At 45.8% G+C, this 23,649-nt stretch overlaps 1 protein-coding gene across 2 annotated transcripts in view; it reads right to left on the minus strand.

The window, feature by feature from the left end:
* LOC141051028 (uncharacterized) overlaps nt 1–23,649 on the minus strand; it is a 73,104-nt gene that overhangs the window by 40,472 nt on the left and 8,983 nt on the right. For both annotated transcript variants that reach the window (XM_073547823.1, XM_073547822.1), the window contains exons 2-10: nt 11,048–11,197; nt 10,745–10,918; nt 10,538–10,661; nt 10,360–10,457; nt 10,107–10,256; nt 9,798–9,977; nt 9,592–9,715; nt 9,416–9,513; nt 9,127–9,217 (exon numbers count right to left, since the gene is read on the minus strand). In XM_073547823.1, the coding sequence (XP_073403924.1) occupies nt 9,127–9,217; nt 9,416–9,513; nt 9,592–9,715; nt 9,798–9,977; nt 10,107–10,256; nt 10,360–10,457; nt 10,538–10,661; nt 10,745–10,918; nt 11,048–11,125 (1,117 nt within the window). In that variant the 5' untranslated portion in view covers nt 11,126–11,197. The remainder of the gene's footprint in view (nt 1–9,126; nt 9,218–9,415; nt 9,514–9,591; nt 9,716–9,797; nt 9,978–10,106; nt 10,257–10,359; nt 10,458–10,537; nt 10,662–10,744; nt 10,919–11,047; nt 11,198–23,649) is intronic.

Genomic DNA, 23,649 nt, shown 5'->3' on the forward strand with positions numbered 1-23,649 from the left:
CCGGTGTTTCTTTTTCGCTGCCACCGTCTCAGACGAGGGGGGAGCCGGATTCCAGCACTCACCCGACGCTGCTTCTGGACCGGAACCCCTGCCGTTCGCACGGACACTGCACAGGCGGTTCCTTGGCCCAGGTAGGTCTTCTGTAGAGATCCTGTGGTTCCGATAGGAACAGGAAACCAACTGAGGAGGAGAGGCGGACCGCCCTCTTTTATCTCTGTAGGTTTCCTGTTCCTATGGGCGGATCCCTCTCTCCAAGTGGGTGCTGTCGTGGTGAAGAGTAAAAAAATGTCAGAATCTTGTTCATCTGGACCCCACAAAACGATTCCCCTTTCCAGATATTGAGATAACCAAAATTTGAGCTCGATCAAACGACGTTAACCCGTGCCGCTCATCGCTCAAAGTTTGAAAAAATCCAAATTGAGGTATTTTAAGATTTAGGTATTTTGCATAGTCTGTTAGACTATAAAGAATGTGACAACAACATTGCAGAAATAGCCCTGACCAAATTTTCGAACCATTTGTGGTATTTGAATGCAGAGTTGGTGGGATTATCGTTTTTTGATCCCACCATTACAGACAATGAAAAGTTGTTAATGGCTAATAAATTGCTCAGTAGCACAGATGAACCATCAGAGCACGCTAACCTACATGAGTTGATAATTTTACGTAGTTATCTAATCTATTCTAGAGCTTTTGTTAAAGTAGTTTTTGAAACGTCAGAATATAATGCTCGGCATTTGCTTACAACTTGCAGGACATATTGCTTTTGTTCTTCATCTTTTGTCAGAAGGTCGTTAAAGTCGGTTACTTCCTACCTCTTTTAATTTTTCTTTCCTAACTTTTGGATTTACAACCCTAGCATGCTCTGATGGTTCAAATGGTTAAGTTTCCTCGTTGAAAAGAAAGTCACCCTCCAACAAATGCAGTCCTTACTAGGTTTACTCAACTTTGCTTGCCGGGTAATGCTGGTTGGCAGAGCTTTTTCCGGCAGATTATCATTAGCAACAAAGGGCATCGTCCAACCGGGCCACAAAATCAGACTTAATCGCTCACTGAAAGTGGATTTGGCAGTCTGGAAAACATTCTTGGAAACCTACAATGGGCATACATGTGTCATGTCTCAGGAAAACAAAGCCCTAGGTCTACTGGTGGGTGCGGACCTCACAAATGGTTTTGACGCAATCTACAAGAACCAATGGTGCAAAAGCAGCTGGCCGGACCTATGAACCCCAGCCGCATGGGGCCGCAACCCTGTTTTGTTGGGAGATATTTGCTATAGTAACATCAGTTGAACTATGGGGTGACAAATTAAAAAATACAAACATCAGATTCTTAATTAAGAAACCGGGAACCGCCAAATGCTTGAACAGTATGTCTTCATCATCGCCACCGGTTCTCGCACTGTTGCGCCGCTTTGCTCTATTATGCCTTAGACACATCATCTGGAGCCGAGCCAGAGTGACGTCTACTGCGGATAATAAAATGGTTAACTCTTTGTTGTCTTCCGATTGGCAGGCCTTCAAAGTAATCCTTCCCACCGCAGAACCAGTGGGCCTACTGTGTCCTCCCTCCCTCTGGGACACAGTGGCCAATCACTGATGCCCTTGATCCGCGCCTCAGTGACACCGGCTACCTGGCAGGCTTATGGTAAGGCATGGGAGGAGTGGTGCTCACTAGTTAAAGAGAGGCCAGTCGATACGTGTGATCAGGCGAGATGCGACGTGGTGGTGGAATTCTTAATTCAGCTCAGGAGTAGAGGCGCGTCGGGTACATTGGCGCAGCGTCATTTATCAGGAATAGCCTTTTTCTTTCAGCTAGTGGGATGGGCCGATGTAACTAAGTATTTTTTCATAAAGCAAGCCATTAAAGGCTGGAAAAGGCTTCAACCTAGTCAGGAATGTTGTCTCCCCGTTTCTTTAAGTCTGTTACACGATATTATCACAATCTCTAAAACGTTATGCAGGTCACAATACGAGACAACCCTAATATCTACCGCATTTGTAATCACATTCTTCGGGGCATTACGAATCAGCGAACTAGTGCCGCAGTCAAAAACAGCATTAATAGGCGGGTTAATTAATGAGGATCTCGTAATATGCAGCGATGCTTTGCGCATTAGAGTGCGACGATCCAAATGTGAGCCAATGGGTAGAGGGTCGTGGGTCCTGTTCAAGGCTTTAGACGGCCCCATGTGCCCTGTTAAAATAGACACTACGCGGCTATAAGACACGAAAGTAAATTTTCTCTCTCACACACAGACGGGTCCCCGCTTACTAAGTATCAATTTCACGCAATTTTTAAGCAATGTCTACACACTGTCGGTGTAAACCCTAAAGAATACGGGACGCATTCTTTTAGAATCGGAGCTGCCACTGAAGCAGCTAGGGCCGGTGTAGTGGAAGCTGAAGTACAGAGATTGGGCCGTTGGAAATCCGCATGCTTTGCAAGATACATAAGACCAGACCTGCTATAACACATCTTGTCTCTTACAGGAGGTCGTAAGCCCACAGTATGGGTATTAGGACATTCTTTCATTTACTGGGCGTGCAAAAGAGCCGAAATACACCCTGGCGGAAAAATTTTTTTACTTCCCACGAATAGAGGTCAACTGGAGAGGCATCAGAGGGCTCCAGTGGGATCAAATCTTCCCGGAGGTGGTAAAAATTTCTAAAATGGCCAAAGGGCCGCTGATATTGGTGTTACATGCTGGTGGTAACGATTTGGGCAAGCAAACAGGTGCGGAGCTCTTCACAACAATGAAAACGGACATAAAGCGGGCTGTTTGTTTGATACCAGATATGGTGGTGGTGTGGTCCGTTATAACACCACGAGCGGTTTGGCATGGAGCTAAAGACCCAAAAGCCATCGACAAGTCAAGGAGAAAGATAAACGCGAAGATGGCAAAGTTTGTCAAAGAAAACTACGGCATTGTAGTTCATCACCACAATCTGGAACAAGAAAACTCACTCTTCCTGAGACCGGACGGAGTGCATCTTACAGATATCGGGCTAGATGTATTTTTAACTAATTTGGAGGATGGGGTTGAACAGGCCTTAATGATGTTGTGTGGGGGTCGGAGTCATGTGTAGATCATACACATGATCCTCCGTGGCGGTAGTGTACAGGGGGCAAGGTTTGTAACCTCTCATCTGCTGCCTTGCCCACCGGTCAGTGACGCGGGACTTCTAGCTATGAGACCGTTGCGAATTGTACTTGCCTCTCTCTGCTTATTAATTAACTGTGACCAACCTGTTCAACCCATCCATGCTTGTCGGTGTTTTGTTATTACGGGATTGGTGGGAGGCGGGAAGGCACTGTTTACGACACACAGGTCTCTGCAGTCTGGCAGGCACGGTACTGCTTAAGGAACGTGCATCCGACTGTAGAGCCCCCATAGACTTAATTTAGAAGGGAACTCTGTGCAGTGCCTCCCCCTCCCACTCCCCCCCCCCAGGTGATGCCATAATTAGGACGCCCCACTGACCAACGGGAAGAGAGGGGAAGGGGCGTCAAGCCACACCCTCAGGGGTTAAATTCAGGTGCTGGGGTGGGGGGGTCTTCCTCTTCCTCCCCGGCTGGATCACTAGAAGCTTTTGTCCCACCCTCCCTCCCTTATAGATTAGCGGATGTGCGGTGCAACTGTTGTTTAAAATTTATATCTTTAAAAAAAATAATATATATATATATATATATATATATATATATATATATATATATATATATATATACACACAGTGGGGAAAAAAAGTATTTAGTCAGTCAGCAATAGTGCAAGTTCCACCACTTAAAAAGATGAGAGGCGTCTGTAATTTACATCATAGGTAGACCTCAACTATGGGAGACAAACTGAGAAAAAAAAAATCCAGAAAATCACATTGTCTGTTTTTTTTCCATTTTATTTGCATATTATGGTGGAAAATAAGTATTTGGTCAGAAACAAGCAATCAAGATTTCTGGCTCTCACAGACCTGTAACTTCTTCTTTAAGAGTCTCCTCTTTCCTCCACTCATTACCTGTAGTAATGGCACCTGTTTAAACTTGTTATCAGTATAAAAAGACACCTGTGCACACCCTCAAACAGTCTGACTCCAAACTCCACTATGGTGAAGACCAAAGAGCTGTCAAAGGACACCAGAAACAAAATTGTAGCCCTGCACCAGGCTGGGAAGACTGAATCTGCAATAGCCAACCAGCTTGGAGTGAAGAAATCAACTGTGGGAGCAATAATTAGAAAATGGAAGACATACAAGACCACTGATAATCTCCCTCGATCTGGTGCTCCACGCAAAATCCCACCCCGTGGGGTCAGAATGATCACAAGAACGGTGAGCAAAAATCCCAGAACCACGCGGGGGGACCTAGTGAATGAACTGCAGAGAGCTGGGACCAATGTAACAAGGCCTACCATAAGTAACACACTACGCCACCATGGACTCAGATCCTGCAGTGCCAGACGTGTCCCACTGCTTAAGCCTGTACATGTCCGGGCCTGTCTGAAGTTTGCTAAAGAGCATTTGGATGATCCAGAGGAGTTTTGGGAGAATGTCCTATGGTCTGATGAAACCAAACTGGAACTGTTTGGTAGAAACACAACTTGTCGTGTTTGGAGGAAAAAGAATACTGAGTTGCATCCATCAAACACCATACCTACTGTAAAGCATGGTGGTGGAAATATCATGCTTTGGGGCTGTTTTTCTGCAAAGGGGCCAGGACGACTGATCCGGGTACATGAAAGAATGAATGGGGCCATGTATCGTGAGATTTTGAGTGCAAACCTCCTTCCATCAGCAAGGGCATTGAAGATGAAACGTGGCTGGGTCTTTCAACATGACAATGATCCAAAGCACACCGCCAGGGTAACGAAGGAGTGGCTTCGTAAGAAGCATTTCAAGGTCCTGGAGTGGCCTAGCCAGTCTCCAGATCTCAACCCTATAGAAATCCTTTGGAGGGAGTTGAAAGTCCGTGTTGCCAAGCGAAAAGCCAAAAACATCACTGCTCTAGAGGAGATCTGCATGGAGGAATGGGCCAACATACCAACAACAGTGTGTGGCAACCTTGTGAAGACTTACAGAAAACGTTTGACCTCTGTCATTGCCAACAAAGGATATATCACAAAGTATTGAGATGAAATTTTGTTTCTGACCAAATACTTATTTTCCACCATAATATGCAAATAAAATGAAAAAAAAACAGACAATGTGATTTTCTGGATTTTTTTTTCTCAGTTTGTCTCCCATAGTTGAGGTCTACCTATGATGTAAATTACAGACGCCTCTCATCTTTTTAAGTGGTGGAACTTGCACTATTGCTGACTGACTAAATACTTTTTTTCCCCACTGTGTATATATATATATATATATATATATATATATATATATATATATATATATATATATATATATATATATATATATATATATATTTGTTTTGTGCAAATTCATTATTCATGTTATCTTGTTATTATGTCACAGCTGTAGTGTAGAGGGGGCAAGGTTCGCATTCTATCATCTGCTGCCTTGCCCACCGGTCAGTGACGCGGGACTTCCAGCTATGAGACCGTTGCGAATTGTACTTGCCTCTCTCTGCTTGACCGACCTGTGACCGACCTGCTCAACCCATCCATGCTTGTCGGTGTTTTGTTATTACGGGATTGGTGGGAGGCGGGAAGGCACTGTTTACGACACACAGGTCTCTGCAGTCTAGTTTTAACAAAGGAATAAAAGTGATGTTTTAACCTTTCTATGTGTTGCTGGATTATCGCTGTACAAGTCCTGCTTCTACATATTCTCTGAATCCTTAACTTGAGGTCATAGACGTCTATCATATAAGGGGGTTACTTACCTGATACCTTATACAATTTGATGCCAAGTCCAAGACCCTTAAGGGTTTATCTCTCATTAGATATAATTATTACTAATAATCCCCTTCCCCTGATGGCCAGGTGCCCTGCCAGTCTCCATGCCTCCTCTTTAGGATGAACTTGTGACTGATTTATCCAATCACTATCCGCAGCTGAGACTAATCCTTTCCTGCTGTGGATGACTTAGGCTGGAGCAATCACATGACCAAACGGTCAGAGCAGATTGTACAGAGATCGGCCCTATATTTTACTTTGAGGAAAACCTGTATTACTTTACTTTTGGCCTGTGAAATAATGTAGCTGAAATGCTTTTATAGAAAAATATACTAAATAGTGCGTTCCTTTGTTTAACCCTTTCGCGCCTGAGCCTGTTTTTGCCTTCGTGACCAGGCCAATTTTTTCAATTCTGACCAGTGTCACTTTATGAGGCCATAACTCTAGAACGCTTCAACGGATCCTGCTGATTCTGACATTGTTTTCTCATGACATATTGTACTTCAAGATAGTGGTAAAATTTCTTAGATATGAACTGCGCTTATATGTTAAAAAAAAAATCGAAATTTGGCAAAAATTTTGAAAATTTTGCAATTTTCAAACTTTTAATTTTTATGCCCTTAAATCAGAGAGTGATATCGCACAAAATAGTTAATAAATAACATTTCCCACATGTCTACTTTACATCTGCACAATTTTGGAAACATAATTTTTTTTTTTTTGGAAGTTATAAGGGTTAAAAGTTGACCAGCGATTTCTCATTTTTACAACAAAATTTACAACACCATTTTTTTTTTAGGGACCACCTCACATTTGAAGTGAGTTTGGGGGGTCAATATGACAGAAAATACCCAAAAGTGACACCATTCTAAAAACTGCACCTCTCAATGTACTCAAAACCACATTCAAGAAGTTTATTAACCCTTCAGGTGCTTCACATGAATGAATGGAATGTGGAAGGAAAAAATAAACATTTAACTTTTTTTTCACAAACATTTTACTTCAGAACCATTTTTTTTATTTTCACAAGTGTAAAAACAGAAAATGAACCACAAAATTTTTTGTGCAATTTCTCCCAAATACGCCGATACCCCGTATGTGGGGCTAAACCACTGTTTGAGCACACGGCAGAGCTCAGAAAGGAAGGAGTGCCGTTTGACTGTTTCAATGCAGAATTGGCTGGAATTGAGATAGGACGCCATGTCGCATTTGGAGAGCCCCTAATGTGCCTAAACAGTGGAAACCCCCACAAGTGACCCCATTTTGGAAACTAGACCCCTTAAAGAACTTATCTAGATGTGTTGTGAGCACTTTGAACCCCCAAGTGCTTCACAGAAGTTTATAACGTAGAGCCATGAAAATAAAAAATCATTTTTGTTCCACAAACATGATCTTTTAGCCCCCAATTTTTTATTTTTACAAGGGTAACAGGAGAAATTGGACCCCAAAAGTTGTTGTCCAATTTGTCCTGAGTACACTGGTACCCCATATGTGGAAGAAAACTACTGTTTGGGCACACGGTGGGGATCGGAAGGGAAGTAGTGACGTTTTGGAATGCAGACTTTGATGGAATGGTCTGCGGGTGTCATGTCGCGTTTGCAGAGCCCCTGATGTGCCTAAACAGTGGAAATCCTCCACAAGTGACCCCTTTTTGGAAACTAGACCCCCCCAAGGAACTTATCTAGATGTGTGGTGAGCACTTTGAACCCCCAAGTGTTTCACTAAAGTTTATAATGTAGAGCCGTGAAAATAAAAAAATCATTTTTTTTTCCACAAAAATGATCTTTTAGCTCCCAATTTTTATTTTCACAAGGGTAACAGGAGAAATTGGACCCTAAGAGTTGTTGTCCAATTTGTCCTGAGTACGCTGGTACCCCACATGTGGGGGGGGACCACTGTTTGGGCACACGGTGGGGCTCGGAAGGGAAGTAGTGACGTTCTGGAATGCAGACTTTGATGGAATGGTCTGCGGGCGTCATATTGCATTTACAGAGCCCATGATGTACCTAAACAGTGGAAACCCCCAATTCGAATTCCAACCCTAACCCCAACACACCCCTAACTCTAGCCCTAACCCTAGCCCTTACCCTCGCCCTAACCCTAACCCTCACCCTAGCCCTAACCCTAACCCTAGCCCTAACCTGCTTTTTTTTTACTTTTTTTTTATTTTTGTGTTTTTTATTTTTTGTATTTTTGACTCATAGTAACGCCACTTCTCCTCTGATCTCACACTGGCAGATGATCAGAGGAGAAGCAGCGTTACTATGTGACAAGATCGCTGCCTGGCACATAGTAACGCCACTTCTCCTCTGATCTCACACTGACAGATGATCAGAGGAGAAGCAGCGTTACTGTGTGACAAGATCGCTGCCTGACACAGCTGTGCCAGGCAGCGATCAGCTGTGCCAGGCAGCGATCTAGTCACACTGTAACGCTGCTTCACCTCTGCTCATCTGTCAGCATGAGCTCAGAGGAGAAGTCGCGTTATAATGAGGGAGATCGCCGGGAAACAAGCAGCTTTCCCAGCGAGCTCTCTCATTGGCTGCTGTGACGCGACGTCATCAGGACCTGAACCAATCAGGTCTCGATGACGTCGGGGGTCCCAGCATGCATTGTGCACCAGGATCCCCGCGTTATAAGGTATGAGGGGGTCCCGGGGGGCACAAAACCGCCGACAGTAGATAAACGTCGGCGCTGCACAAAGCCCAGCAAGCGCCAACGTTTATCTACTGTGGGCGGTCGGGAAGAGGTTAAGCAGTAAATCCTTTGGTCAATAAAAATGCACATCAAAAAGTCCTGAGTAAACAAGTCCTAAAAAATGCAACATATAAAGGCCCCTTTACATTTAGCGATGCACCAGCGATCCTGACCAGCGATATGACGTGGTCAGGATTGCTGGTGCATCGCTAAATGGTCGCCAGTGAGCTGCCACACAGGCAGATCTCACAGCGACATAACAGCGATACAGCGGTCGTTACTTGACTTTAAGATGCGGCGATCCTGACGTCCTCCCGCTCGCGTCCACGCGTCGCTCGTCGGCGCCACAGGAAGCCCAGCAGGAAGCGCCCGACGAGAAATGGAGCTGCGCGACCAGCGACAGACAGCGGGGGAGCCAGTCGGAGGTAAGTATCACACATAGCGATATCGTTGCTGGGTCACCAAATCGGTGATGCTTTAGCGATATTGTTAGCGATATCGCTATGTGTAAAGCCCCCTTAATTCTACAGCAAGAAGAATCTGTCACTTCTCTGTATTTAGTGGTTGCTACTCACCTAGGCGGTTATCTGTAGGAATCTCCTCTTTACACCGTTCATCACCCCTCACATATGTCTCTGTAGTATTAATATGGGTCAGATATTTTCCCTGAAACAAATATTGTAAAAGTCACAGACAGATAGAGAAGTCACATCTATGATCAGCTCTAATCCTGCCATCTCCACCGTTCTCATTACACAAGTATAAAACATATAATACTGGTGGATAACACAAGACTGAGCACAAGATCTTCACAGCCATCTACACATCATAGGGGAGATCTCATGACACCTTCTCTCCATCTACCTGATGATCCTGAGGAACATTGGGATCTTCTTGTTTGCAGTCCTGTGGAAGAAGAGGACGGGGACATCTCTCTGGTGTTGTCCTCTTACTGGATACAACTGGAAGAAACACATACTGGGACTGAATTCATTATTTACATACAGATAATTTTAGGCCATCTTATGAAGTCCTATTACCTGGTGATGTGAGGGGCTGAGGAACCTCCATCATGACATCCTTGTAAAGATCTTTGTGTCTTTCTAAATATTCCCACTCCTCCATGGAGAAATAGACGGAGACATCCTGACACCTTATAGGAACCTGACATATACAATGATACGGTCATCCCCCGATCCCTTCGTAGTGTTACTATATAATGTTCCAGCATTCCCAGCAGTGTCACCTCTCCAGTTAGCAGCTCAATCATCTTGTAGGTGAGTTCTAGGATCTTCTGGCCATTGATGTCCTCATGTTTCAGGGGGTGAAGTAGAGGTCCTGTGATTGGGCTCAGGGGTCTTCCACATCCCTCAGACACAGAGGCCTGACAGCGCTCACTAGAGGTCTTCTTCACTACTGTGTAATCCTGGTTATGGAGAGACACATTAATAAATCTCACTACAGACATTTCCATAATCCTCACCTCTCCTGTTCTGTCCATCTGTTGCTCCTGCGGATAAGAATGATGTAATGTGACGCCATCAGAATCTCTCACCTCTCCGGTAAGTTGGAAGAGTATCACTAGGGAAATGTGTAATATCATCTCCATCATATTGTCCTTGCTCCTATTCATCATCAACGGATCAGTCAGGAAAAGTCTGTTATAGAGAAAATCTTCACTGAGAGGATTCAAAATTGTAGGGACCTGAATGGGGAGAAGATGAGCTGATGTAACATCATAAAGAATCTATTCAATATGTTTCAAAAAAATCTTCTTCACATCACATCTTTATGGTGGCAGCATCTACCTGATGATCCTGAGGAACATTGGGATTTTCTTGTTTACAGTCCCGAGGAAGAAGAGGACGGGGACATCTCTCTGGTGTTGTCCTCTTACTAGATACAACTGGAGGAAACACAAAAAACGACTGAGTTCATCCTTTACACACTGGTAATTAAAAGCCATGTGGATTTTGTCCTGTTTACCTGGTGGTGTGAGGGGCCGGGGAACTTCCATCATGATGTCCTTGTACATATCTTGGTGTCCTTCTAAATACTCCCACTCCTCCATGGACAAATAGACAGTGACATCCTGATACCTTATAGGAACCTGACACATACAATGATACCGTCATCCCCCCAATCACTTCATAGCGTTACTGTATAATGTCCCAGCATTCCCAGCAGTATCACCTCTCCAATCAGTAACTCAATCATCTTGTAGGTGAGTCTTAAGATCTCCTGGTCATTGATGTTCACATGTATCAGGGGGTAAGGTGGAGGCCCCGTGATTGGGCTCTGGGGTCTTCCCCATCCTTCAGGGGCCTGACAGCGCTCATAAGTCGCCTTCTTCACTACTGTGTAATCCTGGTTATTGAGAGACAAATTAATAAATCTCACTAGAGACATTTCCAGAGTCCTCACCTCTCCAGTTCTGTCCATCTGTTATTCCCATAGATAAGATTGATGTAATGTGAAGTCATCAGAATCTCTCACCTCTCCAGTAAGCCGGAAGAGGATCTCTACGGTGAGATGTAACATCCTCTCCGCCATCTTGTCCCTGTCCTTATTCATCCTTTATGGGTCAATCAGGAAATTTCTGTTATATAGAAGATCTGCATTGAGAAGATCTGATATTGTGGAAACCTGAATGGGAAGAAGTTGAGAAAATGTAACATCATAAAGAATCTATTCAATATGTTATGAAGAAATCTTCTCCACGTCACATCTTCATGATGGCAGCATGTAGTGCACATGATCTTCATTAACCGTCATGTAACAGAACAGTTATATCTTACACATACCGGCATCCAATATCGTCATTGCAGCGATGTAAACAGACTGAGGGAAACAATAGACACCTGAGTGATGGAGTGGAAATATGTCATGAAGATAGAGCGCACCCTGAACGTGATGTGTGGCCACAAGTCCTATAAATGGCTTCTCCTGGGTGCAGAAAGAACCTGCACCTTAGCACGCCTTACGCCTGCTGCTTTCAAACTTCCGGATAGTGATCTAGATATAAGTGCTGTCCCCAAATATTCCTTATAGAGCTAAGCTGCAGACAATCACCCCAGACTGAATGACAGACCTCAACAGCGTAGATACCGTGTGGTCAGAGATGGCAGTCGCCCCGGGGCCCCGTGCTTTGAGAGTGCCCACCCAGAGCTAGGCTATTGTACCTGTATCTACGTGCACAGCGTGCCCATACTAGTTGCACTCGGTGGCAGAGCGGGGAGAATCGATCTCCCTGCTCTGCCACCCGGCCAGTCTCAGGCCCCTGATCAGGTGGGGAGCCCGGTGCCAGCAGTGGGCCCCCCATGCCCATCATCACAAGATCAACTGTATTGGCTAGATGCCAATACAGTTGACCGCATTGATGAGAGTGGGAGCATTACAGTCCCTCTCCCATCATCCCCTTCTCAGCATCTCACATCACTGACATAGACACTGACAGCAGGCGTGATGACGTCACTACTCGGCACCCGTTGTCCGGAGATGTGCCGGTAATCGAAGCAGAGGGTGGAAGGTGAGTATTGTAGTTATTCATTTTTTATGGGGGTGCTTTATGTTATATGGAGTCTTCCTATTGGGGGGGTGCATTATACTATATAGAGCCTGACTATGGGGGTACATTATACCACACAGAGTCTGCCTATAGGGATGCATTATACTAAATAGATACTCCTATGGGGGGTGCATTATACTATATAGTATCCCTATGGGGGTGCATTATACACTCACTGGCCACTTTATTAGGTACACCATGCTAGTAAGGGGTTGGACCCCCTTTTGCCTTCAGAACTGCCTCAATTCTTCGTGGCAGAGATTCAACAAGGTGCTGGAAGCATTCCTCAGAGATTTTGGACCATATTGACATGATGGCATCACACAGTTGGCGCAGATTTGTCGGCTGCACATCCCTGATGCGAATCTCCCGTTCCACCACATCCCAAAGATGCTCTATTGGATTGAGATCTGGTGACTGAGGAGGCCATTTGAGTACAGTAAACTCATTGTCATGTTCAAGAAACCAATCTGAGATGATTCGAGCTTTATGACATGGCGCATTATCCTGCTGAAAGTAGCCATCAGATGTTGGGTACATTGTGGTCATAAAGGGATGGACATGGTCAGCAACAATACTCAGGTAGGCTGTGGCGTTGCAACGATGCTCAATTGGTACCAAGGGGCCCAAAGAGTGCCCAGAAAAAATTCCACACACCATGACACCACCACCACCAGCCTGAACCGTTGATACAAGGCAGGATGGATCCATGCTTTCATGTTGTTTACGCCAAATTCTGACCCTACCATCCGAATGTCGCAGCAGAAATCGAGACTCATCAGACCAGGCAACGTTTTTCCAATCTTCTACTGTCCAATTTCGATGAGCTTGTGCAAATTGTAGCCTCAGTTTCCTGTTCTTAGCTGAGAGGAGTGGTACCCAGTGTGGTCTTCTGCTGCTGTAGCCCATCTGCCTCAAAGTTCGACGCACTGTGCGTTCAGAGATGCTCTTCTGCCTACCTTGGTTGTAACGGGTGGCAATTTGAGTCACTGTTGCCTTTCTATCAGCTCGAACCAGTCTGCCCATTCTCCTCTGACCTCTGGCATCAACATGGCATTTCCGGCCACAGAACTGCCGCTCACTGGATTTTTTTTCTTTTTCGGACCATTCTCTGTAAACCCTAGAGATGGTTGTGCGTGAAAATCCCAGTAGATCAGCAGTTTCTGAAATTCTCAGACCAGCCCTTCTGGCACCAACAATCATGCCACGTTCAAAGGCACTCAAATCACCTTTCTTCCCCATACTGATGCTCGGTTTGAACTGCAGGAGATTGTCTTGACCATGTCTACATGCCTAAATGCACTGAGTTGCCGCCATGTGATTGGCTGATTAGAAATTAAGTCTTAACACACAGTTGGACAGGTGTACCTAATAAAGTGGCCAGTGAGTGTACATTATAGAGTCTCCATATGGGGGTGCAATATAAATATAGAGCCTGCCTATGGGGGATGCATTATACTATATAGAGTCTGCCTATGGGGAGGTGCATTATTCTATATAGTCTCACTTTGGGGGGTGCACTATGCTATATAGAGTCTGCCTTTGGGGATTGCATTATACCATATAGAACATGCCTATGGGGATGCTTTATACTATATATAGTCTGCCTATAGGGGGTGCATTATACAATATACAGTCTGTCTATGGGGGGTGCATTATCTATATATATATATATAAAGATGAGTGTACGAATGCGTGTGTGTGTGTGTGTGTGTGTGTGTGTGTGTGTGTGTGTATCAATCCACGCCCACTCCACATAGCCCTGCCCACTCCGCATAAAAACACTCACTCTAATATTCCACATCATCCCGTCAGCCAGATCCACAAGACTGCTACCCCTAGCTTCCTCCGGGTATCCCAACTGCTGTGACGTCACTGGTTTCTCCCTCAGGAGACAAATGTCAGCAGAGAAATAACGCCCCGAACACCTAGCACATCCCGGGCTCACCACCCCAAGAGCACCAAGCACATCCCGGACTCACCGCCCCCTGAGTACATCACAGGCTTACTGAGCTCATTCCGGGCTCAATCTCGGAGGCCGCAGTGTGAGGAGCAGACGCTGGAGCTGCCGGGTGTGGCGAGTCTGTGATGTGCTCGAGGGGCGGTGAGCCCAGGATGTGCTCGGTGCCATTATTTCTCTGCTGACATTTGAGGGAGAAACCAGTGACATCACAGCAGTCGGGATACCGGGAGGAAGCTAGGGGCAGTAGTCCTGTGGCTCTCATTGACGAGATGATGTGGGATATTAGGGATAGTAGTCCGGTGTCTCTGACGGGATGATGTGGGATATTAGGGGTGGAAGTCCGGTGTCTCTGACGGGATGATGTGGGATATTAAGGGTAGAAGTCCGGTGGCTCTGACGGGATGATGTGGGATGTTAGTGGTAGTAGTCCGGTGGCCTTGGCTGACAGGATGATGTGGGATATTAGGGGTAGTAGTCCGGAGGCTCTGGCTGACGAGATGATGTGGGATATTAGGGGTAGTAGTACGGTGGCTCTGGCTAAATGGATGACGTGGGATATTAGTGGTAGTAGTCCGGTGGCGCTGACGGAATGATGTGGAATATTAGTGGTTGTAGTCCAGTGGCTCTTGCTGATGGGATGATGTGGAATATTAGGGGTAGTAGTCCGGTGGCTCTGATGGGATGATGTGGGATATTAGGGGTAGTAGTCTGGTGTCTCTGGCTGACGGTATGATGTGGGATATTAGTGGTAGCAGTCTGGTGGCTCGGGCTGACGGGATGATGTGGCATATTCGGGGTAGAGTCTACCTATGGGGGTACATTATCTATAATATATATATATATATATATATATATATATATATATATATATATATATATAAAGATGAGTGCACAAATGTGTTTATCAAGCCCCGCCCTCTCCACATAGCCCCACCCACTCCACCTACCACACTCTAATATCCCACATCATCCCTTCAGCCAGAGCCACTGGACTGCTGTTACTAATACCCCACATCATCCCTTCAGCCAGAGCCACTGGACTACTGTTACTAATATCCCACATCATCCCTTCAGCCAGAGCCACTGGACTACTGTTACTAATACCCCACATCATCCCATCAGAGCCACTGGACTACTACCCCTAATATCCCACATTATCCTGTCAGCCAGAGCCACAAGACTACGACCCCAAGCTTCCTTCTGGGATCCCGACTGCTGTGACATCACTGGTTTCTCCCTCAGGACAAATGTCAGTAGATAAATAGCCCCAAGCACCGAGCACAACCTGGGTTCACCGCCCTCCGAGTACATCACAGACTCATGAGCACATTCCGGGCTCAATCTCGGAGACCATAGTATGAGGAACAGACGCTGGAGCTGCCGGGCACGGTAGCTGATGGGATGATGTGGGATATTAGGGGTAGTAGTCCGGTGGCTCTGACGGGATGATGTGGGATATTAGGGGTAGTAGTCCGGAGTCTCTGGCTGACGGGATGATGTGGGATATTAGGAATAGTAATCCGGTGTCTCTGACTGATGGGATGATGTGGGATATTAGGTGTAGTAGTTTGGTGGCCCTAGCTGAAGGGATGATGTGGGAAATTAGAGTGAGTGTGAATATGCAGAGTGGTCGGGGCTATACACTCCGCTTTATATATATATATATATATACTGTAGATATAATCATTATAATTTGTTATAACTAACCACAGTTAGTTACAATGCCCGGGAAACGCCGGGCTCTTCAGCTAGTAATATATAGCTTTCCAATAGGGGTGCATTATAATATATAGAGTCTCCCTGGGAGGTGCATTGCACAATGGAGAGTCTCCCTATGGGGGTGCATTATACTATACAGTCTCCATATACGGGGTGCATTATACTAGGTAGAACCTGCCTATCGGGGTGCATTATACTATGGACAGTTTGGATATGGGGTGCATTATACTTTATAGAGTCAGCCTTTGGGGGTGCATTATACTATATAGAGTTTGCTTATGGGAGGTGCATTATACAAAATAGGCTCTACCTATGGGATGCATTAAACAATCTAGAGTCTACCTATTCGGGTGCAATATACAATCTAGAGTCTGCCCGTGGGGGGTACATTATACTATAGAGTCTGCCTATGGAGGGGTACATTATACTATAGAGTCTGCCTATGGAGGGTGCATTATACTATAAAGTCTGACCAAGGGGGTGCATTAAACTATAGAATCTGCCTATGGGGTGCATTATACTTTAAAGTCTTTTATGGGGGGTGCATTATACTATAGAGTCTGCCATGGAGGTGCATTATACAATATAGACCCTGCCTATGGGCGGTGCATTATAGTATATAGAGTCTGACTATTGGTGGTGCAATATAGAATATAGAGTCTGCCTTTGGAGGTGAATTATACTGTATAGAGTTCCCCTATGGAGGTGCATTATACTATATAGGGTCTCCCTATGTGAGTGCATTATACTATATAGAATCTCCCTATGGTGGTGCCTTATACTATAGAGACTGCATATGGGGGTGCATTATGCTATATAGAGTCTGCCTTTGGGGAGTGCATTATACTATGGAGTCTGCCTATGGGGGTTGCATTATAAGAAATAGAGTCTGCCTATGGGGGTGCATTATGCTATAGAATCTCACTATGGTGGTGCATTATACTAGAGTCTCCCTATGAAGGGTGCATTATATTATATAGGGTCTGCCTATGGGAAATGCATTATACAAAATAGAGTCTGCCTATGGGGGATGCATTATACTATAGAGTCTGCCTATGGGGTGTGCATTACACAAAATAGAGTCTGCCTGTGGAGGGTTCATTATACAATATAGAGTCTGTGGTGGGCGGATAATACTATAGAGTCTGCCTATAGGGGTGCATTATACTATAGAATATGCCTATGAGGGGTGCATTATACTATAGATTCTGCCTAAGGGGGTGCATTATACTATAGTCTGCCTATGGTGGGTGTAATATACTATAAAGTCTGCCTATGGGGCTGAATGATACAATATAGAGTCTGCCCATCTGCAGTGATGGTGAACTTATGGCACGTGTGGCACTCAGCATCGCCTCATCTGCAAGTGTCCTCGCTCCGGAGCTGCAGCTTCCTGCCTCACACGGCAGTCAGCAGCGCGGCTGGATGACATCATCATACAGCTCCACGACCACTGTGCCAGTGAGAGGAAGCTGCCGGCGAGCGCGCGGAGAGGTGTGTGTGTGTGAGAAGATGGGGGGTGATGGGGGAGAGGGCAATGATGGGGGTGATGGGGAGAGGGCAATAATAATAATAATCTTTATATATATAGCGCCAACATATTCTGCAGTGCTTTACAGTTTAACAGTTTCAAAACACAAGTCATAAGTAACAACTTTAACAATACAATAATTAAAGCAAAATAAGATGACCCTGCTCGTGAGAGCTTACAATCTACAATGAGGTGGGGAAGATACAAAGTACAGGTGTGTATTTACAGTGATGTATTTACAATGATGGTCCAGCCATCTTGAGGGAGTGAGGGATGGATGGAGATAGTGAATGGGCTACTCAGGCACACTTACACATAGAATGATTTTGGTTAGTGAACGTGATAGGCCACTCTGAACAAATGTGCTTTGAGGGAGCGCCTAAAACTATGCAAATTGTGGATAGTCCTAATTTCTTGGGGTAGAGCATTCCAGAGGATTGTCACAGCGCGGGAGAAGTCTTGGAGTCAGCAGTGGGAGGTACGGATTAGTGCAGAGGTTAGTCGAAAGTCGTTTGCAGAGCGCAGTGGTCGGTTAGGCCGCACTACACTGTGAAGCGCTTTGTGGGTGAGAACAAGTACTTTGAATACCCGGGAGTCATGACACAATGATGGGGGTGATGGGGGAAAGGGCAATGATGGGAGTGATGGAGAAGGCAATGATGGGAGTGGTGGAGAGGGCAATGTGTCATGGTATAAGACATGGTTAATGTCCTGCTCTCTCAGGATTAACTTTTGCTGGCTTCCTTTGGATCTGGGAGGGGTATTTATACTCACTCCAGGCTGGCTAGGATTCCCTGTCAGCTATACTGTTATTCTGGCTGTGTGTCTGACCCCTTGGTTTGCGTGTATACTGCATTGCTTGATTGCCTCCCATGTATGACCTGGTCTGTCCACTCACTCTGTCCTCTGTCTCACGCTTTGGTACTATTGTCTTCTTCAGTTCTGACCTCCTGGCTTGGCTATTGTTACTCCATTACAGTTTATCCCTATGGTACTGCACTGCTCGTTCTTGCTTTTTGACCTCTGTCTTCCCTTCTGACAATCCTCTGTCTCACCCCATTGGTACCTCCTGATCTCCTGGTTCTGAGCTTAGCTTGTTTTGATTATTTTCCTGTGTTTATTGTATCCTCTGCACCCCGGCGTCTGGTTCTGCCCCCGACCACCTCCTATTCTGTCATAGGCTACGTGCACACGTTGCAGAAAATTTCTGCTCAGAAACCTGAATCCCTTCCCAGAAACCGCACCTATTTTTCCGCCGTGTTTTTTGCGCGGTTTTGATGCGTTTTTTTCCGCAGTGGTTTCTAAAAGCATGGGAGAAGCCTATACCGCGGAAAAATCCGCAAAATTAATGTGCATGCTGCGTTTTTTACCGCGATGCGTTTTTTTCGCGGTAAAAAACGCATCAATGTGCGCAAAAAGTGCAAAATGCATAGAAATGACTGTGCAGCTTATTTTTAGCGGTTTTATAGTGAAAACCGCGGTAAAAACCGCTAAAAAAACACTGTGTGTGAACACAGCCATATGGTTCACGTCCTATTCCTTACCTGGTTAGTTACCCAGCACTTTGCTCAACTCCCTTGCTGCTCTCCCCGCAGCACTAATAACCAGGAGTCGTGACACAATGATGGGGGTGATGGGGGGAAAGGGCAATGATGGGAGTGATGGAGAATGCAGTGATGGAGTGGTGGGGGAGAAGGCATTGATGGGGATGATGTGGATAGGGCAATGATGGGACTGATGGGGAGAAGGCAATGATGGGAGTGGTGGAGAAGGCAATGATGGGGGTGATGGGGGAGAGGACAATGATGAGAGTGTGTCACATGCCCCGTCCGGAGTGACACGGCCAGCAGGCCAGTAACTGATACAACAGGACGCGGCACGTGTAATTGTCCTATGTGACGAGGCCTGCAGGCCGGTAACTAATACAATAAGACAAAGGGAATAGGGAAAACCTGGGTAACAATAACAATGGTGGCCCTGCGATAGGGAACGGGGAAGTGGAAACTTCCTGCACTCCCCTGAGTCAGTGTCTCTACACTCCTAACGTTCCCTAGGCCGGTTCCGCACCGGGCGCCGATCAGGATACCTAAGACCCCTCGCTCGCCCTGCACCTAAACCCTCACTAGGGAATTGGTTGGTGCGGAAACTAATTGTTATGATTGAGTCACTGAGGAGGAAAAAACAAAACACAAGCTCAGCCAAGAAAATCAGAGAGGTTGGAAACTAACAGATTGCAGACCCCTAAACGTATCACACAACTAGCAGTAGCCGTGGAGTGTTCCTACGGTGATCCTAGACACCTCGTCACAGCCGGAGATCTAAATAAGCCTAAAGAGAGAAAAGGGAAAAACTGACTGCCCCAGAGCAGACCCCAAAGCAATAGGCAGCCCCCAACATATAATGACGGTGAAGCAAGATGAAAACACTAACACAGATAGAAAGATAGGTTGAGCAAACGATGGGGGCCCAAGCTAACTAAAAAGGACAGGACAGAAAAGCTGCTGTCTGCAATCCGAGAAAACCCTGCTAAAAATATTACCAACACAACTGATAAGCAAAAAGGACCCTGAAGTCACTAGACTTCAAACCCTGTATCAGCACTCAGAATATTCTGAAAGCAGAGCAAAAGAGAACACTGATCAAGGAAAAAGAATCCAGCACACCCCCGGCCGGGGATGGCTGAACTCAAAAAACAAGGTAAACACCAAAACTAATAAGTTCAATAGCAGAGCAAAAACTTATCTTTGGGAAGCCGGAATCAGACTGGTCTCCAAGAATCCAGCAGAGAAATCACCAGCGACTCAGAAGGGCGTCGGCTGCCTTATATCCAGTCTGAAGTTCCTGTTACCAAGTCACAATCCACTTGATCAGGTGTTTGGTTTCTTTCATCCAAATCAGCCTCACTACCTTCCTTCACCAGAAGAGGGAGATCCTCGGACACAAAAGATGAATGAACAGATGAGCTCACAAGACTAATCCCACCGCTGCACTAAACACACATAAGAAAAGTGATAATACAGGGGAACACCACTTAGCTTTGCTCTGTTGCTTACGCTCCCAGCAACAGAGCCAACCACCTGCGTGTATCTTTTCCTCCACCGTGTCCAACATCTGGGTGCACTGTCCAGCAACGGAGTCCAGCACCTGAGTGCAGCTGTCCAGCAATGGGGTTCAGCACCTGAGTGCAGCTTCAGCCAAAGAGTCCAGCAACTCAGTGCAGCTCTACACAATAGCTGCCACTCCACCAAGCTTTGCAAGAATTCTTCACTGACACCATAGCTGCCACTCCACCATGCTTTCCACGAGCTCCTCTCTGACACCATAGCTGCCACTCCAGGACTCTGACTGAGTTGTCCTGGACTCTTCTCAGCACCATAGTGCAGCCTTGGAGCAAACAGAGTCCATATTTGCGAGCAGCGGTCCAGAAACAGAGTCCCGCAAATGAGTCCAGCTTTTCTGACAAAAAGTCCAGCATGCTTGAGTCCAGCTCTCAGCAACAAAGTCCAGCATTTTGAGTGCAGCTCTACACCATAGCTGCCACTCCACCAATCCATGCACGAACTCCTTGCTGACACCATAGCTGCGACTCCACCACGCCATGCCAGCCCTCCATGCAGACACCATAGCTGCTATTCCAGGAATCTCACTGAGCTGCCCGTGACTCTCCTTTAGCTCCTTCCTTCACCCAGGCTTGCTTGCAAATGAAGACCTTATCACCAACAGTGATTAACACACCTGATACTCTCTTATAGAGCTACCACACCTGTTACATAATTACATGCACAAACTAAGGTAACCAAAGTGCAATGACCCTAATGGCCACCAGGGGGGAAAACTACAACTGAAATCACCACAATGCAATGACCCTAATGGCCACCGGGGGCAAAACCACCTTTGGCACATATCCAAGGGAAAAAAGCCGGATTACTTACCGGTAATGCTCTTTTAATGAGTCCACGACAGCACCCACTGGAGGTATCGGATCCGCCCATTTGGAACAGGAAACCCTACAGGAAAGATAAAAGGGGCGGTCCGCCTTTCCTCCTCAGTTTTACGTTTCAGAGTACCAGAAGGACCGCCAAGGATTAGGCAATGTTCTCTTATTTTAACATCTTTCTTATCCATTATTTGGTTGATATACTTTAACTATTGATATCTTTAGGGAGGGAAGTGAGCGGGTGCTGTCGTGGACTCATTAAAAGAGCATTACCGGTAAGTAATCCGGCTTTTTACTCTTCGCCACGACAGCACCCACTGGAGAGATTCCAGAGACCATCACCTGGGTGGGACCACCGTGCCAAGGACAGTCCTGCCAAAGCTTAAGTCAGAGGTTGATGAAAGATCAAGTCTATAGTGGTTATAGAAGGTAGAAGGGGATGACCAAACTGCCGCCTTACATATAGTTTCAATCGGAACATCTCCCTTTTCCGCCCAAGAAGTTGCCATTGCCCTGGTGGAATGCGCCCTGATGTTCCCTGGAGGATCTTCGTTTTTTGCGGAGTAGGCTAAACGAATGGCCTCTCTGATCCACCGGGAAATGGTGCTCTTCGTGACTCCATACCCCTTCTTACAGCCCTGAAATGAAACAAATAGGGCCCTGCTCTGCCTCCAACTGTTGGACCTCTCAATACATTTTAGGACAGTTCTTTTGACGTCCAGAGTATGGAACTTCTGCTCTTCCGGAGTAGAGGGATTTTTATAGAAGGTTGGGAGGAGTATCTCCTGAGATCTATGGTATTTTGTTGCCACTTTTGGAAGGTAGGCAGGGTCTGGTTTTAATACCAATCTGTCTTGGTATTCTTGAAAAAAAGGTGGATCTATTGACAAGGCCTGGATATCACCCACTCTTCTAGCTGAGGTCAGTGCTACCAAGAGGGCCATTTTAAGTGCTAAGTATTTGAAGGGTATTGTGTCGATCGGCTCAAAGGGGGTCTATCGTTAGGGCGTCTAAGACCAGATTTAGATCCCATGTAGGGACGGAGGGTATGTGGATTGGAGCTATTCGTTCACATGCTGTAATTAATCGAGTTATCCACTTGTTGCCTGCTATATTATGGCCATATAGTGCTCCTAATGCCGATATTTGTACTCTTAGCGTATTTACTGCTAAGCCTAAGTCTTTCCCTTTCTGCAGAAATTCCAAGATTGGGATTATCGGAACTTCTGCTGTATGAGGTACTGTATGGAATTGAAGAAATTTTTTCCATATTCTAGTGTAAATTTGGGTTGTGGACTGTTTTCTACTTTGTAGTAGTGTAGTAATTAAAGACTCAGAGAATCCTCTTGTCCTCAATAACTGCCTCTCAAATTCCACGCCGTCAAGTGCAAGCTGAGCACTTGAGGGTAGAAAAAGGGGCCTTGGGAGAGTAGGTTGGGAGTCGAAGGAAGGACCCAAGGATCTGTTATTGACATAATTTGCAGCCACGAAAACCACGGTCTTTTTGGCCAGAACGGTGCTATTAAGATTATCCTTGCTTTGTCGTCTCTGATCTTCCGAATTACTTGAGGTAGGAGGATCAATAGAGGGAACGCATACGCCAGGTTGAAATTCCATGGAGCTAGAAGGGCGTCTAGTATGTCTGGGTGATCTGATGGAGATAGGGAGGCAAATGTTTTTATCTGCCTGTTCTCCTTTGTGGCGAAAAGGTCCACCTCGGGTTGTCCCCATAGGGCTACTATGTCCCTGAAGACCTTCTGATTGAGGCACCACTCTCCTTGCCGTAGAGTGTGTCGGCTTAGGAAGTCTGCCTTTTGATTGCTCTCGCCTCTGATATGAATGGCCGAGAGGGACAAAAAATAGTTTTCTGCTAAGTCTAAAATTCTTGCCGCTGAAGACATCAGAGTCTCTGATCGAGTCCCTCCTTGTCTGTTTATATAGGCCACTGTGGTGGTGTTGTCCGATAGGATCCTGACATGCTTCTGTTGGAGCTGCGGAAGGAAGTTGTATAGAGCATAGAACACTGCAGTCAGTTCTTTTAAATTGGATGAGTACTCGCATTCCTCTCTATTCCACCTTCCCTGATGAAACCCATTCTCCATGTGGGCTCCCCAGCCCTGGGGACTGGCATCGGTGGTTACGATACAGGATGGAACTATAACCCATGGAACTCCTGAACATAAATGGTCATCATCTAACCACCACTCTAGAGAAGTCAAGACTTCTTGTGACAGGGTTATTTTGCTCTGTAAATGACCACTATGTCGCTTATCCTCTTGGAGGATCTGGTGTTGTAGTGTACGGACATGGTACTGGGCCCACCGGACTGCAAGAATTTAGTGATCCTAATAGTGACATTGCTCCTCTCAAGGACACACGT

The sequence above is a fragment of the Dendrobates tinctorius genome, unplaced genomic scaffold (assembly GCF_039654945.1).
Source record: "Dendrobates tinctorius isolate UK_male_01 unplaced genomic scaffold, ASM3965494v1 ptg000155l, whole genome shotgun sequence".
Classification (NCBI taxonomy): Eukaryota; Metazoa; Chordata; class Amphibia; order Anura; family Dendrobatidae; genus Dendrobates; species Dendrobates tinctorius.